The 16,602-nt window shown below is 50.4% G+C and overlaps 1 protein-coding gene across 1 annotated transcript in view; it reads left to right on the top strand.

Annotated features, from left to right (window-relative positions):
* Positions 1-432: 432 nt before the first annotated feature.
* Positions 433-16,602, top strand: part of Styxl1 (serine/threonine/tyrosine interacting-like 1) — a 17,379-nt gene continuing 1,209 nt past the window's right edge. Inside the window, exons 1-8 of the mRNA XM_013031706.1 lie at positions 433-538; positions 2,675-2,736; positions 3,781-3,874; positions 4,049-4,120; positions 9,216-9,361; positions 10,775-10,920; positions 12,653-12,750; positions 14,773-14,885. Of these exons, the coding sequence (XP_012887160.1) occupies positions 433-538; positions 2,675-2,736; positions 3,781-3,874; positions 4,049-4,120; positions 9,216-9,361; positions 10,775-10,920; positions 12,653-12,750; positions 14,773-14,885 (837 nt within the window). The remainder of the gene's footprint in view (positions 539-2,674; positions 2,737-3,780; positions 3,875-4,048; positions 4,121-9,215; positions 9,362-10,774; positions 10,921-12,652; positions 12,751-14,772; positions 14,886-16,602) is intronic.

The raw sequence follows: 16,602 nt of genomic DNA, 5'->3' as shown, positions 1-16,602 counted from the left end.
GGCTCAGTGGTAGAGCGCTTGCCTTGCATGCCTGAGGCCCTGGGTTCGATTCCTCAGCACCACATAAGCAAAAAGAAAAAAGCTGGAAGTGGCGCTCATAGTGGTAGAACGCTAGCCTTGAGCTGAAGAGCTGAGGGACAGCGCCCAGGCTCAGAGTTCAGGCCCCATGACTGGACCCCAAAAAAACAAAAACAAAACAAAACAAAAAGAAACTCAGGGACAATGCCTAGGCCTTGAGTTCAAGCCCCAGGACTGGCACACACAAATAAAGTGGCACTATGGTTTAATTGGTAGAATGCTAGCCTTAAGCACAAAGAGGCTTAGAGGCAGGGCCCAAGCCCTGAGTTCAAGTCCCAGGACCAACAAAAACAAAAACCAAAAAACCCCAACCCTGCTGAACCTGACTGTTTACTCTTGATTCCCCCTAGAAGGATGGCTTCTGAATTGTTATTTTGTGAACCAACAAAGCTTTATAACATCTTGAATCAGGCCACAAAACTGTCCAGGTTAACTGAACCCAACTATCTTTATTTATTTGGTAAGTACAAAAACAAAAGCAAAAGCAGATGTGCGGCAAAGTCTCTGTGTGTGTGTGTGTGTGTGTGTGTGCGCATGTGTGCGCGTGGATGCGCGCACATGCGCATGCAATCATGCATGTATGGTCCTGGGGCTTGAACTCAGGGCTTAAGTGCTGTCTCTGAAGTTTTGTGATCATAGCTAACTTGAGCCACAACTCCACTTCTGACTTTTTTGGTAATGGAGATAAGAGTCTTATAGACTTTTCTGCCCTTGCTGGCTTTGGACCACTTTCCTCAAATTTCAGCTTCCTGAGTAGCTAGGATGATGGGAGTAAGCCACCAGTGCCTGACCCATGTGATTTTTAATTCTTTGTCATGAATTCATCCCTCCATTCGAGTGGTAAAAGTGGTCACTGGGAAGGCTAGATTCTTTCTTTTTTCTTTTTTTTGGTCGCTCATGGGCTTGAACTCTGGGCTTGGGCGCTGTCCCTGCGCTCTTCAGCTCAAGGCGAGCACTCTACCGCTTGAGCCACAAGGCCACTTCCGGTTTTCTAGTGTTTATTGGAGATAAGAGTCTCATGGACTTTCCTGCCCGGGCTGCCTTTGAACCGTGATCCTCAGATCTCAGCTTCCTGAGTAGCTAGGATTACAGGCATGAGCCACCGGCGCCCGGCTTAGGCTAGATTATTTCTAACCAGGCTTTCACACCTTCAATGGCCCTGAACCCATTTTCTCACAAAACACAGGTCTGATTTCAGTCTTCTGTGGGTAGTTTGAGTTTTTTGTTTTGTTTTGTTTTTGCCAGTCTTGGTGCTTGAACTTGGTCTGGGCACTGTTCCTGAGCTTCTTTTGCTCAAGGCTAGTACTCTACCACTTGTGCCACAGCACCACTTCCAGCCTTTTCTGTGTATGTGGCACTGGGGAATCGAACCCAGGCCTTCATGCATGCTTGGCAAGACTCTACCACTAAGCCACAGTCCCAGCCTGGTCGTTGTTTTTTATAACCCTCCACCTTAAGCTGGTGGACAACAATGTGTTTGTCCTTTTATGCCCACAAGTCAAGAGAAAATCATTCTGGTTTTAGGATTTATGTTTAACATTTAGTGTCTGTTCCACATTCCTCTGTCTAGCCTGGGCATTGTCTATACCTTAGATCGTAGCTTCTAGAGCCTGTGTTGGGTCTACATTCATGATGCCCTCAATATGAGTTCCCTTAGGCTCCCCAACTCTCCTTTTGTAGCCTCAAGAGAAAGCTCTCCATGTCAGAGATCAGGGCTTCACTGCTTCCCGAGGGCAGGGAGAATTAAGGAACAGCCCAGAGCCGTGAAAACACACAGGCAGGATTCTACATGCCAGACAAATCTAAGTGGACACTGCTGATGTAATGCTAAGCAGTATGGTCCCCCTTTTTTTTTTTGGTCGGTCATGGGGCTTGAACTCTGGGCTTGGGCGCTATCCCTCAGCTCTTTAGCTCAAGGCAAGCGCTCTACCACTTGAGCTACAGCACCACTTCCAGTTTTCTAGTGGTTTTATTGGAGATAGGAGTCTCATGGTCTTTCCTGCCTGGGCTGGCTTTGAACCATGATCCTCAGATCTCAGCCTCCTGAGTAGCTAGGATTACAGGTATGAGCCACCGGCACCCAGCTAGTGTGGTCCCTTTTTAAAATTTTTTTTGGGGGCTGGGAAGGTGGCTCAGTGGTAGAGCGCTTGCCTTGCATGCTCAAGGCCCTGGGTTCAATTCCTCAGCACCACATAAGAAAAAAGAAAAAAGCCGGAAGTGGCGCTGTGGCTCAAGTGGTAGAGTGCTAGCCGTGAGCTGAAGAGCTGAGGGACAGCGCCCAGGCCCAGAGTTCAGGCCCCACGACCGGACCCAAAAACAAAACAAAAAAAAAAACAAAAAAAACAAAAAAAAATTTTTTTTTTCCAGTCCTGGGGCAGTGCCCAGTTCCAGTGCCTGGGCATTGTCCCTGAGCTTCTTTTGCTCAAAGCTAGCACTCTACCACGTGAGCCACAGTGCCACTTCTGGCTTCTTTTTGCTTATGTGGTGCTGAGGAATTGAACCCAGGGCCTCATACATGTAAGGCAAGCACACTACTACTGAGCCACTTTCCCAGCCCTGCAAATCAAGTTTTGAGCTGAACATTTTTCCTTTGCAGATGTTCGTTCCAAAAAGGAATATGATGAGAGTCACGTGATCACGGCCATCCTGGTGAAGAAGGTATCCAGCTGCAGTCAGAGCCTTGGGGTCCAGCTGGCGGCCTTGCAGGAGGGTGGGAAAGGGGGATGGGTTTTGCCTTTAGTCCAGGACTCAGCACCTCCTGTGGGACACTGCATCCACAGTGGCAGTCCCCCCCCCATCAACCTCCCCCCATTTCCAATAGTGCCACCACTTCCCTCAGGGTGAGCAGCTCCTGACTCCCTGCGGGGCAAGGCGCTGTTACAGGCCCTGAGGATTCCCACAACATGTCCCTGCCCTCACCCGGCTCCCACTGACTCAGCAAGCAGGCCTTAAGCCAGTGGTACCAAGATTTGAACTGAGGATGTCATACTTGCTAGACAAGCACTCTACCACATCTCTAGCACTTTTGGCTTTTCGTTTATTTTTCAGTGAATGCCTCATAGTTTTTGCTTAGGGCTGACTTTGGACCATGATCTTCCTATCTCTGCCTCCTGCCTAGCTGAGATTACAAGTATGATCCACATGCCCAGTTTTTTGTTGTTTTGTTTTTTGTCAGTCCTGATGCTTGAACATGGCCTGGGCACTGTCCCTGAACCTCTCTGTGTTCAAGGCTAGCACTCTACCACTTGAGCCACAGTGCCTCTTCTGGCTTTTTTCTGTGTATGTGGTACTGAGGAATCCAACCCTTGCTAGGCAAGCACTCTACCATCAGCCACCTTCCCAGCCCTGGTTTTTTTTTTGTTGTTGTTGCTGATGTTCTGTTGTTTTTATGAGATGTGTCTGGCCAACATTTTCCTTCCCAGGCTAACCTTGAGCCCAATCTCTGTCCTCAATTTATGCTTTTTCTGTGGCACTGTGTTTTCCTCTAGAGGTAGGGAAAGGCTGCTAGGCCCTTGATGTAGCAGCCTTTCAGTAGCTGTGCTTGTCCTGCTGAGAAGGTGGTTTGGTTGTGGGAGACCCTTGAATGCAGTAGAGGTACTCCCAGCTGCATGCCCATAAGAGTGAGCAGGGCCTTTTGGGGCGCTGGTGTGTGGGGAATGTGTGTTCAGCCAGACTCCACCACACACCTTTCTGCTTCCCTAGAAGGAGAACCAGTATCTCGTCCCTGAGTCCGTGGATCTGGACTGTGTGAGATACTGTGTGGTGTATGATAAAAACACCACCTCGCTGGAGGTACGCCTCAGACCCAAACAGGGATACAGAAAAGACAAGCTCAAGGCCAAACTCAAGAGACACAGCCAGCAGCATGGCCGAAGCAGCCAGGACAAGGGCAAGGACAGAAAGGGTAAAGAAGACAAAGCAAATGAGGACAAAGCCAATGAGGTGGATGAAGCAAAAGAGGAGGGTGAAGTAGACGAGGAAGAAGAGGAGGAAGAGGAGGAAGAAGAAGAGGAGGAGGAGGAGGAGGAAGAAGAGGAGGAGAGTGAAGAGGAGGAAGATATCCCAGGTGGGTATTTTTTAACAGCAGACAACAATAATACTTAACAGCCAGGCATGGTGGAGCACGTCCATAATCCCAACACTCAGGAGGCAAAGGTAGGAGCATCAAGAATTTGAAGCTTGCTGGGCACCAGTGGCTTACACCTGTAATCCTAGCTACTCAGGATGTTGAGATCTGAGGATAACAATTCAAAACCAGCCTGGACAGAAAAGTACCTGTGAGACTCTTTTATCTCCAACTAACCACTAAAAAACAGGACGTGGTGCTGTGGCTCAAGTGGTAGAGGACTAGCCTTGAGCACCCAGAGGCTCAGGGACAGCACCCAGGCCCAGAGGTCAAGCCCCAGGTCTAGTTAAAAAAAAAAAACAAAAAACCCCCCAAAAAAGTCAGTTGTAGCTGCTGTCACTGGGTCTTTGGGCCAGGACTGATAGCATTGACATGACTCCCTCCCTCAGCTCCCAGGGAGGCCTTCGTTTCATTCTGGCTGGAGGCTGAAGGCCTCAGCTCCTCACCACTCCACAGTTCCTAGGAATTACCAGGCTGACTTGAAATCACAGTAGCTGGTTTTCCCCAGGCTGAGTGAGCCCAGAGATAAGGGGGAAGCCATGGCCTTTATTTCCTGTTCATCTGGGCTGTTTTAGTCCTTACAAAGTCTAGCCCACCCTCCATGGAGGCTGGCAGGCCTTTCTTTCTTTCCCTTCCTATTGAACCCAGATGGCCTTGCCAATGCTGGTCAAACACTCTGCTACTAGAGCCACACCCTAGCCCTCCCCTGGTTTTGTACAGGTACTGGGGCTTGAACCCAGGGCTTGGAAGGTATCTCAGCTTTTTCTTTTTGTCAGTTGTGGGGCCTGAACTCTGGGCCTGGGCGCTGTCTCTCTACTCTTCAGCTCAAGGCTAGCGCTCTACCACTTGAGCCACAGCGCCACTTCTAGTTTTCTGGTGGTTTATTGGAAGTAAGAAAGAGCCTCACAGACTTTATGGCCCAGGTTGACTTTGAACTGTGATCCTCAGATCTCAGCCCTCTGAGTAGCTAGGATTATAGGCATGAGCCACCTGCACCCAGCCTCAGCTTTTTCCTTCAAGGTTGGTGTTCTACCTCTTGACCCACAGCTCCATAGACTTTGCTACCCAGGCTGGCTTCAAACTGTGATTCTCAGATCTCAGCCTCCTAGGTAGCTAGGATTACAGGTGTGAACTACCGGTACCCAGTGTCCTTTTGCATTTGGAATAGGTTCTTATGCTTTTGCCAATTTGTTTTCTGATTTCAGTCCTCCCACTTCCTCTACTCCAGTGGCTGGGACTACCATGTGTAGCTGCCATGCCCAGCTTGTTTTCGGATTTGGGTCTTGCTAACTTTAGCTTTGGGCTACCCTCAAACTCTGGAGCCTCCTGTCTCTACCTCTGAGTAGCTGGGATTACAGGCATGAGCCATCACACTGGGCTGTGGCCATATTTTCAAGCCTCCTCATGGGCTTGGTGGTAGAGTCGGAATGGGAGCCAGGCAGTTTGACTCTGGTCTGTCTTTCAAACCCAGGCAGTGAGCTGGAGGGGAAGCCACATGGGGCTTGAGTGTTCATACACTGTCACTTCCAAGGTGCTCATTTGGCTGGGGCTCCACTGACCACTTCCAGCCCCTGAGGCTGGGGCATATGCCGTTCCAGGGTGCAGTCCCAGCGCCTGCCACTGGGTGGCGCCAAGGCTCTCCCTGTGCTTCCCTCTCTAGTGCCCTCTGGCTTTAGAGCCCTTCCCTTGGGAATCCCACTTGCAGTCCTAGGGTCATAGATTGGACCCTGGGATCCTCTATCCATTCCATCACTGGCCTTGTGGGGCCCCATTCTCACTTGATAGGAACCCCCAAACCACACAGAGAATACCAGGCATTTTCCTCAGTTCAAATGGCATGTTTTGAGTAAATGCAACATCTGTTAGGCCCAAGACCATGTTGGAGTTCCTCTGACCACTGCCCTTTCCCCATTGTTAAGCACCCGTGGGCCTGGGGGAAGCCTGTGGCCTCAGAACGGGTGTGCCGTATAAGCCAACAAGGAGGTGGCACCCCATGGGCTCTGGCTTTAATGTGTCAAGAGCCAAAACTCCCTTGACTGCTGGGAGAGGTGAGTGGGCCTGTACCCCGGGGGTGCAGTGCCCTTGCCCTTGGGGACCCCGCCCCCTTCCCTTCTGCCCGGGCTCCCCACCTCAGTGGGGTTCACACACCACTGCCTACCATGGGGGCTGCAGAATTCCTGGGGAAAATGGGCGCTAGAAGTTTTCACGTGCTACCTGTACACATGTGTGTGCACACAGATGCCTCACCTGGCTCACCTGGCGTCTTAGGAACCAGGAAATAGCTTCCTTGGTCTTGGTTTCTGGAAGTCTTTCTCCAAGCAGTGCTAAAAAGCACCCCCTTTTTTTTCTTTCTTGTCGGTTGTGCGGTTTAAACTCTGGACGCTGTCCTTGAGCTCTTCAGCTCAAGGCGAGCGCTCTACCACTTGAGCCACAGCACCACTTCCAGTTTTCCTGCCTGGACTGGCTTTGAACCTCCATCCTCAGATCTCAGCCCCTTGAATAGCTAGGATTACAGGCACCATCCACCAGTGCCTGGCACCCCTTCTTTCTTTTATGAAATACCCTGTGTCCATCCTTCCTTAAGCAATATGGGTCACAGGTTCCCAATCTGTTCAAGCTGGGGTGTTTTTGCTTTTGTTTTTGTCTTTTGTGTCAGTACTGGGGCTTGAACAAGACCTCAAGCTCCTCCTCAGTTCTCTCTTTTTTTGGGTGGGTGCTGTACATTGGGGATAAGAGTCCCATGGACTTTTCTGCCAGGGCTGGCTTCAAACAATTCCCCAATCTCAGCCTCCTGAGTAGCTGGACTTGCAGGCATGAGCCACCAGTGCCTGGCCTGGCCAAGTTTTTGACATAGGAAAAGAAGCTTGGGAAATCTGGGAAAACATTATCCCACTGTCAGCAAAGCCTGCCTTTCATGAGACCTGGCTAGTGAGGAATCTCAAATCTGACTTAAAGCCTTGTGCCAGGGGCTCATGCCTGTAACCCTAGCTAATCAAGAGGCTGATATCTGAGGACTGTAGTTTAAAGCCAGCCCCAGCAGGAAAGTCTGTGAGACTTTTACCTCTAATTGACCACCAGAAAACCAGAAGTGGCACTGTGGCGCAAGTGGTAGACTGCTCGCCTTGAGCTGAAGAGCTGAGGGACAGCACCCAGGGACCAGAGTTCAAGCCCCACAACTGACAAAAAAAAAATCTGACTTAAATGGCTACATACTAGAGTGCTTGCTTAGTATGATGAAGCCCTGGGTTCGATTCCTCAGTACCACATATACAGAAAAAGCTAGAAGTGGCACTGTGGCTCACATGGTAGAGCACTAGTTTTAAGCAAAAGAAGCTCAGGGACAGTGCCCAGGCTCTGAGTTCAAGCCCCAGGACTGGCCAAAACAAAACACAACAAAACCACCTGACCTAAAGTCCCCTCCATCCCTTAAACAGGGCCTCCTTGCTGTTTTGTTTCCCCTCCTGCTGAAGTAATGAATGCAAGCTCCCAGCAATGAAGAACTGGCACTCAATGGGGGTCAAAGTGAGCAAATTGAGAAGCATGAACTTCATTATTTCTGGTGATGGGTGGCTACTGCTGAGCCTCCCCTTGGCAGATGGCAGGGCAGGGCCTGGGAGGCTGGTCTTCCTCCACTCCTGTGCTGTTCTTCTTCTTCTTCCTCCTCCTCCTCCTCAGCCATGCCACAGGTTGGATCCAGGGTTGTGGGCTGATGCTTAGCTCTGCACCTAGTCTTTGGAATTCTACAGATCAGGGAAGGCAATGACCAATCCACAGTGAGATTCAGGATGCAGTACACGCCTGTAGTCCCTGGTACTCTAGAAGTTGAGGCCAGAGGACCACAAGTTCAAGGCTAGCCTGGAAGACATAATGAGACCCTTTTGCAAAAACAAAACAATGAAGCAACACTTTACTCCTCCTAGGTTGGGCATAATAAATTTTTTTAAAAGATGCTAACAATTGTTGGAGGAAGTGTGGAGATACTGGAACTGTCCCAAGTTTCTGGCCAGCATGTGAAATGGTAGAGCCACATGGAAAATGATGAGGTATTGCTGGGCACTGGTGGCTCATACCTGTAATCCTAGCTGCTTAGGAGGCTGAGATCTGAGGACTGAGGTTCAAAGCCAGCCCAGGCAGGAAAGTCCCTGAGACTCTTATCTCCAATTAACCACCAGAAAACTGGAAGTGGTGTTCTTGCTCAAATGGAGCACTTGCCTTGAGCTGAGGAGCTCAGGGCCATTGCGCAGTCCCAGAGTTCAAGTCCCATGATGATAACCACCACCAAAAAGATCTGTGCTTAACTAGAACTTGACATTAAGAGAAGCTGGGAGCTTAGGGAAAATGGAGAAGGGCCTGGAAATGCTGGCAGGGTTGTTTGTGAGTGTGGCGGTTGGTGATTAGATAAGTGCTCTGACACTGAATATATTGAAGAGCACAGAATTGTATGCTTGATTGGCATACAGCATATGGCATATGTGTGTACATGTGTGTGTGTGTATGTATGTATTTACATGGAAAAATGTCCATCTACTTGTTAAACAGTTGTTGGAATGTTTATTTCTCTATTGACAGTACCAGAGTTTGAATTTAGTTTCCCCATGCCAGGCTTTGGCTCTACCACCTGAGCCATGCACCCAGCCCACTTTTTTGTTGGTTGTAGAACTTGAACTCAGCGCCTGGGCACTGTCCCTGAGTTCTTTTGCTCAAGGTTAGCACTCTACCACTTTGAGTCACAGCACTACTTGTGGTATTTGAGTGTTTAATTGGAGATAAGAGTCTCACAGGGACTTTCCTTCCCAGACTGGCTTTGAACCACAATCCTCAGATCTCAGTATCCTAAGTAGCTAGGATGACAGTGGTGAGCCATCAGCTTAGCTCACTTTTTTACTTCAACTGTAGCATGTCCCTCTCTACCTGCCGGGCTCCAGCTTCCTAAGGAATGCTTTTCAGGAAGAGGTGACAGGAACAGCTCTGGGCACATAGGGATGCTGGCCTCTGTGCTCTCCACTCTTAGAACTGGAGCCCGGGCCTGCTGTGCAGTTTGGTCGGGTCCTCATTCACCTTACCCGCTACCCAGTCTACGTCCTGAGAGGTGGCTATGAGCACTTCACAAGCCTCTACCACTTCCTCCGTACCCAGAAGATCATCTGGATGCCCCAGGTGAGCACAGGCTGGCTTGGCTGGGACAAGGGCAGGGGTGAGGTGCAGCCTTGGCAAGCCCTGGGGACAGCCGGGGGTCCGTCTCACCATGGTGGACTCATAGCCTGAGGACTGAACCAGAGATGGAGCAGGGGGTGGGATGTGTGCCAAGGCAGGTGAGGGGCCTCTCTATGCTCGGCTGTGGATTTCCCTAAACCCCAGCTGGATCTAGAGGATAACAGCCTTGTGGTGACTGGGGAGCCCTTGATCTAGGGGTGGTCAGGGGCTATGTCAGATATCTATCTATCTATCTATCTGACACAGCCATATATATGGCTGGAAATGTGACTTAGTGGTAGAATGCTTGCCTAGTATGCATGAAGCCCTGGGTTTGATTCCTCAGTACCACATAGACAAGAAAAAGCTGGAAGTGGTGCTATAGTTCAAGTGGTAGAGTGCTAGCCTTGAGCAAAAGAAGCTCAGGGACAGTGCCAAGGCCCTGAGTTCAAGCCCCAGGACTAGAAAAATATATATATATATATCCAGAATGAAATATTTATAGATGGAATTAGGATTTCTAATGAAACAAATTTGGCCATGAATGAATTGGCAGCTGGGAAGTAGAAAGAGGGATTGTTATACTGTGCCATGTAGTATTTATATGGAATATACATATACATGTATATGTGTGTGCATATACATATATATGTAGTTTTTTGTTTTGTTTTGATTTGTTTGTTGGTCGTGGGCCTGAACTCTGAGCCTGGGCGCTGTCCCTCAGCTCTTCAGCTCAAGGCTAGCGCTCTACCACTGGAGCCACAGAGCCACTTCTGTAGATAGGGTTTTTGAAACAGGCTTAATTTCTAACCCAGGTTGGCCTTGAACTCATTATCACCTGGCCTCACTTTCCAAGCCAGTGGGGCAGAATCAGGCCAAATCTCTCCTCTCATCCCCCAGAGCTAGCTCTGGGTTCCCTGGGAGATGTGGAGTTGGGGTGGGGGCGGTGTCAGCTGTAGGTGTCCCTCCTGTAGGACCTCTCCTCCCCTCTTCTAGCCACTTCAGTGTTGGGGGGCCCAGCACGGGGGTTCTGTGTGACTGGCTGGGGTGAAGAGAAGGTGGAGGGCTGTGCTCATTCTAGTCCCGTGTGATTCTGCGCAGTGCTGTTGGCCTCTCCTGGGAGTTTCTCTGGGCCCCACTCATGGTTTCCCTTGTGCCCTCTGTTGCCGAGGGCTCTGGGAACAGCCAGGCCTGCCTCTGGGCTGACCTGGACCCCTCTACACAATGATGTTCATCAGAAGTCCGCACCTGACATGCTCCAGCCCTGGACCAGGGCACTGTGGAGCGGGCCCTGCCCTCTGTGGCTCAGCACCGCTCTGAAGCATCCTCTGCCTCCCCGCATCCCTGGCCCAGCAGCCCTCATCCTTTCACACCCAGGAGCTCGAGGCCTTTGAGCCCTACCCGATTGAGATCGTGCCTGGCCACATCTATCTGGGCAGTTACAAGCAGGCCTGTGACCCCAAGATCAAGAAGGACCTGAAAATCAAAGCCCATGTCAACGTGAGCATGGAGTCCACACCTTTGTAAGTGGTAGACCAGCTGCCGGCTTTTATCTCAGAGTGTATCACTCCTTCCCACCCAGCCCCAGCCCTTCTTAAGGGCTCAGTCAGCACGCGCTGGAGCAGGCTTTACTGGTCATCTCCTGTGCCAGTCTCGGATTGGCATCCTCCCCCGCTTGTGGGGCCCTCCTGCACTGAAGAGCATGGTGCCAGTCACCCTGAAATGACCTAGTGTCAGAGATACGTACACAGAGACACAGACATGCACACAGAAATGCACAGACACATGCACACATAGACATGCACAGAGACAGGGCTGGGAAGGTGGCTCAGTGGTAGAGTGCTTGCCTTGCATGCCTGAGGCCCTGGGTTCCATTCCTCAGCACCACATAAGCAAAAAGAAAAAAGCCGGAAGTGGCACTGTGGCTCAAGTGGTAGAGCGCTAGCCTTGAACTGAAGACCTGAGGGACAGCGCCCAGGCCCAGAGTTCAGGCCCCATGACCGGACCCCCCAAAAAAAAAAAAGACATGCACAGAGACACACAGTCAGACACAAATACACAGAGACAGAAACACAGAGACAAATAGAAACACAGAGACGCACAGAAACTTGGACATATTCATAGACATTTGTCACTGTCTAGCATTCAGGAAAGCCTCTGCCAGCTCCTGCTCAAAGCTGAAATGGCTTGCTTCAGGCAGAACTTAGGAAAACAATACAAGAATTTAGGGAGGCATCTGGTAACAAAATAATACTAGGATTACAGACATGAGCCACCAGCACCTGACTCTGTGAGACTCTTATCTCCAAGTAAACACCAGAAAACAGGAAGTGGTGCTGTGGCTCTAGTGGTAGTGCACTCACCTTGAGCTGAAGAGCTCAGGGACAGTGCCCAGGTCCAGAGTTCAAGCCCCACAAAAAAAGAACAAAAAGGGGGCTGGGAAGATGGCTCAGTGGTAGAGCGCTTGCCTTGTATGCATGAGGCCCTGGGTTCAATTCCTTAGTACCACATAAGCAGAAAAGGCCAGAAGTGGTGCTGTGACTCAAGTGGTAGAGCGCTAGCCTTGAGCTGAAGAACTGAGGGTCAATGCCCAGGCCCAGAGTTCAAGCCCCATGACCAACCCAAAAAAAAGAAGAAAAAAAAAAGAGAGACATGTGCGGGTGGCTTACTCCTGTAATCCTAGCTACTCAGGAGGCTGAGATCTGAGGATCCCTGTTCAAAGCCAGCCCGAGCAGGAAAGTTCGTGAGACTCTTTATCTCCAATAAACCACTCAGAAAACCAGAAGCAGTGCAGTGGCTCAAGTGGTAGAGCACTAGCCTTGAGCTGAGGAGCTAAGGGACAGCATTCAGGCCCAGAGTTCAAGCCCCATGACCAACAAAAAAGAAAAAGAAAAAAAAGAAAAACCACAATCACTAACAGAAAGTAGAGATAACTTGCAATGAGAAGGGGAAAAAAGGAGATTCCTAGAAATAGAAGAAATAAGAAGAAATACATAGTGTCTAAGGAAAGAGAATAAAATTTTAAGGAGGGAGATTAATGAGAATATAAATTCTGGGTGCTTGTGGCCCATGCCTGTTAGCTACTCAGGAGGCTAAGATCTGAGGATTGCTGTTCAAAAACAATCTGGGCAGGAAAGTCCGTGAGACTCTTATTTCCAATAAACCACTCAAAAAAAGCCACAAGTGGAGCTTCAGTGCAGCAGACAGGGTGGGCTGTGTGCAGGTCCATGGGCCAGCATGTGGGTCTCTCTGCAGTTTCCAGGAGGACCCAGATTACCTTCTGCATGTGAAGATAGAAGACGATCCAGAGGCCAACATCATCCCTTTCCTGCGCCCCATCTGTCATTTCCTGGGTAAGGAGAATTTCCGGTCCCCTGTCCACGCCCATCCCTGACACAGCCATGGCCCAGAGTGGCCATGCCCTGCATGAGGCTCACATATGTAGAGGCAACCGTAGGTCTACCATGGGAGCAATGGGGTCCAGGCAAGCACTGCCCGTGGGCTGAGCGCCCTGTGTTCTGGCCCCCACTAGACTGCCAGGCTCTTCAGAAGCCGTGATAAAATGAGGGCATTGGCCAGGCCCTGCCTGAGCTCTGCCCAGCTGGGTGGGGTGGAGGACCCTAAATCCCAACCCTAATTCCCATGATTCTCCAGGTGGACACTCTCTTCCCCCTTTTCTTCCCATCACACAAGTGATGCCTATCAGCTGCCTAACAAGGGTAGGATGGTGAGGCAGAGCACAGTGGTTCACGCCTACAATCCCAGCTACTTGGGAAGCAGGGATTGGGAGGGTGGCCAGTGGAGGCCAACCCAGGCAGGAGGTTATGAAGGCCCCATCGCAATCAATACACTCAATGTGGTAGTTTGTACTTTTCAGAATCCAGCTAGATGGGAGGCAATAGATAGGAGGATCATAGTCTGAGGCCAGTCCAGGCAAAAACACAAGACCCTACCTAAAGAATAAACAAAAGCAGAAGGGCTGTGTGTGACCCAAGTGGTGCAATGCCTGCCTAGCAAGTGTGATTTAAAATCCCAGCACCTCACAAAGCTGAGGCAAGTTAGCCCTGGTTGGTGACCATGAGACCCCTTGGCCTGAGCCTTGCGGGAGGGGCTGGAGACGGCACTGGGGCCCAGCCACCCCTTATTTGCCCAGCAGATCCCCAGAGTCACCTGCCTAAGATGAGAAGCTGAGACTAATTTTGTCCTGTTTGAGACGGCAGGGCCTGAGGCCTGAGGCCCTACCCCGGGCCCCAGCGCTGGGGCTTGGAAGCCAGTGCTTCCATGCTTTGTACCTCGGTTTCCTCCAGCTCAGACAGTCTGTGACTTGGTGTGTGGCTTCCGTTGCCGGGGATTACCTGGCCAGCCTAAGCTTCCTACCTTCTCAATGGGCAGCATAAAGCCTGGAGATTTACATGGTTATGGCAGATCATTCTCTTCCTTTTTCTCCCTTTCTCCCTTCCTGGGATTGGGCCTGCACACTTGCTAGGCAAGTACTCTGCTACCTTGAGTCTCACCATAGCCCTGTCATGGATGTATCTGTGCCCACCAATAGGCTCAGTGTCCAGCCCCATGGGGAAGGAGTATTGCACCGTCCCCCCCCTCCCTAGGTGAGGACTGTGGCTTAGATACTTTGCTGTTACCTGCCCCCCTCAGTAACGAAGCCAGTATGCACCGGGCTGCACACGGCCTCTGCCAGTGCCTGAGCACCCTGTGCAAGCCAGGAAACACCCCAGCCTGGACTGCTGGAAGCCTGGCAATTCTCTGGAACTGCCAGTCAGGTTGAAAATCTTTCTTGTTGTTCTTGTGGTTGTGGTACTGAGGTTTGAACTCAAGAGCCTAGGGCTTGCTAGGCAGGGGCTCTACCACTTGAGCCACATTCCTAGCCCTTTTGGTTCCGTTATTTTTTTAGGCAGGGTCTTGCATTTTTACCTAGGGCTGACCTCAGACCAAGATCTTCCTACCTGGGCCTCCCTTGTAGCTGGGATTACTGCCATGCACAACCAGGCCTAGCTCCCAAGGACCCATTTTTCCAGAAGAGGGGCACGTGGCTTGCCTAGCACTTGGTGAGCTGGTCATAGATTCCTCTCTTTTTTTGTGTGTAGTTCTGGAGATGCCAGAGGGCCTTGTACACCATACAAAGTGCTCTACCACTGAGTTCCACCTCCAGCCTGAGGTTTCTGAGACTCTTGCAGTATTGCAGGCTGTCCTTGAACTCTGTCCTCTGGCCCTCAGTCTCCTGAGTGCTGGGACTACAAGTATGAGTCATTGCACCCAGTCCTGTGAACCCCCTCTCCGTCCAGACTTCTGCTGACCCACCATCCAGATCCTCAGGGAAGGGGGCCATGTATAACCTACCCCCTTCCTTCCTTCTGCAGAAATTCACGTTCAGCTTAAATCTGCCATTCTGGTCTTTTCTACCCTGGGCATCAGTCGCAGCTGTGCAGCAGTGGTGGCCTACTTAATGCATCGGAATACAGAGACCTTGAGGGTATGTGTTCGGGGATGGCCCCACAGCCACACCCAGGAGGCAGAGTCAGCCAGGCCTGGGGGAGACAGGCATCAGCAGGCGGGGGGGAGACTCCAAAGTTAGCCATTACCCAGCCAGGGCACCCTAGGCCAGGCCCATCTGCATGGCACCACATTGCTTGTCTGCCACCAGGCAATCCCAGAGGGAGCCCAAGGAGCCACAGAATTGCGGTGCCATCTGTAGAGCAAAGGAGGAGGGGAACAGGGAGCTGGCAACTATGAACCCAGAGGGACCCAGGGCTCCTAGCTCCTAGGAATTGCTCTTTCAAGGGCTTCTTTGTGATCTCAGAGGGCTCAGGTGGGACCTGAATGGCTTCCTCAGTTTCCAGGAGGTATGTTTAAAGGGAAGGAGAGAGAGAATAACCACGGTCAGAAGCTGGGCCTGGTGGTCCATGCCTGTAAACCCAGCTACTCAACAAGCAAAGATAGGAGAATCTGGTCTAAGGCTAATTCTTACAAAAGCACAAGGTCCTATCTGAAAAACAAAATAAAGTAAATGGAAGGGATATGGCTTAAGCATTAGAGCACATGACTGGCAAGTGTGAGGCCTTGAGTTCAAACCCCAGTATCACCAAATAAAAAGAAATAAGCTTCTTTAGGGCCTACTGATTAAAAGTTTGGGAGTGCTGACACCGTGTTCTCTTGGAGGGAGAGTCCTGGAGTAAAGAGAGTCCCGGATGTTTGGTCATTCCACTTCTGGTGATGCACTCCACTCACATGACACAAGGCCCCATTTTTGGCCTGTGGCAATCTCCTATCTTCCTCTTTCCTTCTTCCTTCCTCCTCCTTCCTCCCTGCTCTCTTCTCCCTCTTGCCTTCTTTCTTCTTTTGAAACAGGGTCTGACTTTATAGCACAGGCTGGCCTCAAACTTTCTGATCTTCTTGTCTCCTCCTCCTGGATGCTGAGATTATAGGTATGCACCACCTACCTAATGCTGTCAATATGTCTTTTGCCTCTTGGTTAAATATTTTATTCATTCTTTTTGTGTGTTTTCCAGTACTCAGAACCTCTTGCTTGATCTTGCTTAGCCACACCTCCACTTCCAGTGTTTTATTCTTTTCTTTTTTTAAAAAAAAATGCTGTTTCTAGGGCTCAAATTCTGGGACTGGGCACTGTCCTTGAGATCCTTTTTTTTTTTTTTTTTTGCTGGTCCTGGGGCTTGAACTCAGGGCCTGGGCACTGTTCCTAAGTTTCTTTTGTTCAAGTCTAGTACTCTACCACTTGAGCCACAGCATCACTTCTGGTTTTTTCTGTTTATGTGGTACTGAGGAATCAAACCCAGGGCTTCATGCATACTAGGCAAGCACTTTCCCACTAAGCCACATTCACAGTCCCCCTGAGCTCCTTTTTACTCAAGGCTAGTGCTCTACCACTTGAACTACAATACCACTTCTAGCTTCTTTCTGTGAAATAAAGATGGGCTGGCCTTGAACTGTGATTCTTAGATCTCAGCCTCCTGGGTGGCTAGGATTACAGGCATGAACCATCAATCACTGGTGCCGGGCTCTAATATTTTATTCTTTTTTTGGGTCCGGTCATGGGGCCTGAACTCGGCCTGGGCACTGTCCCTCAGCTCCTCAGCTCAAGGCTAGCGCTCTACCACTTGAGCCACAGCGCCACTTCCAGCTTTTTTTTCTTTTTGCTTATGTGGTGCTGAGGAATTGAACCCAGGGCCTCA

This window comes from Dipodomys ordii, unplaced genomic scaffold (genome assembly GCF_000151885.1).
Source record: "Dipodomys ordii isolate 6190 unplaced genomic scaffold, Dord_2.0 Scaffold143, whole genome shotgun sequence".
NCBI classification, from domain to species: Eukaryota; Metazoa; Chordata; class Mammalia; order Rodentia; family Heteromyidae; genus Dipodomys; species Dipodomys ordii.
The sequence above is the reverse complement of the archived record's forward strand: the minus strand, read 5'-3'. Positions and strand labels throughout refer to the sequence as shown.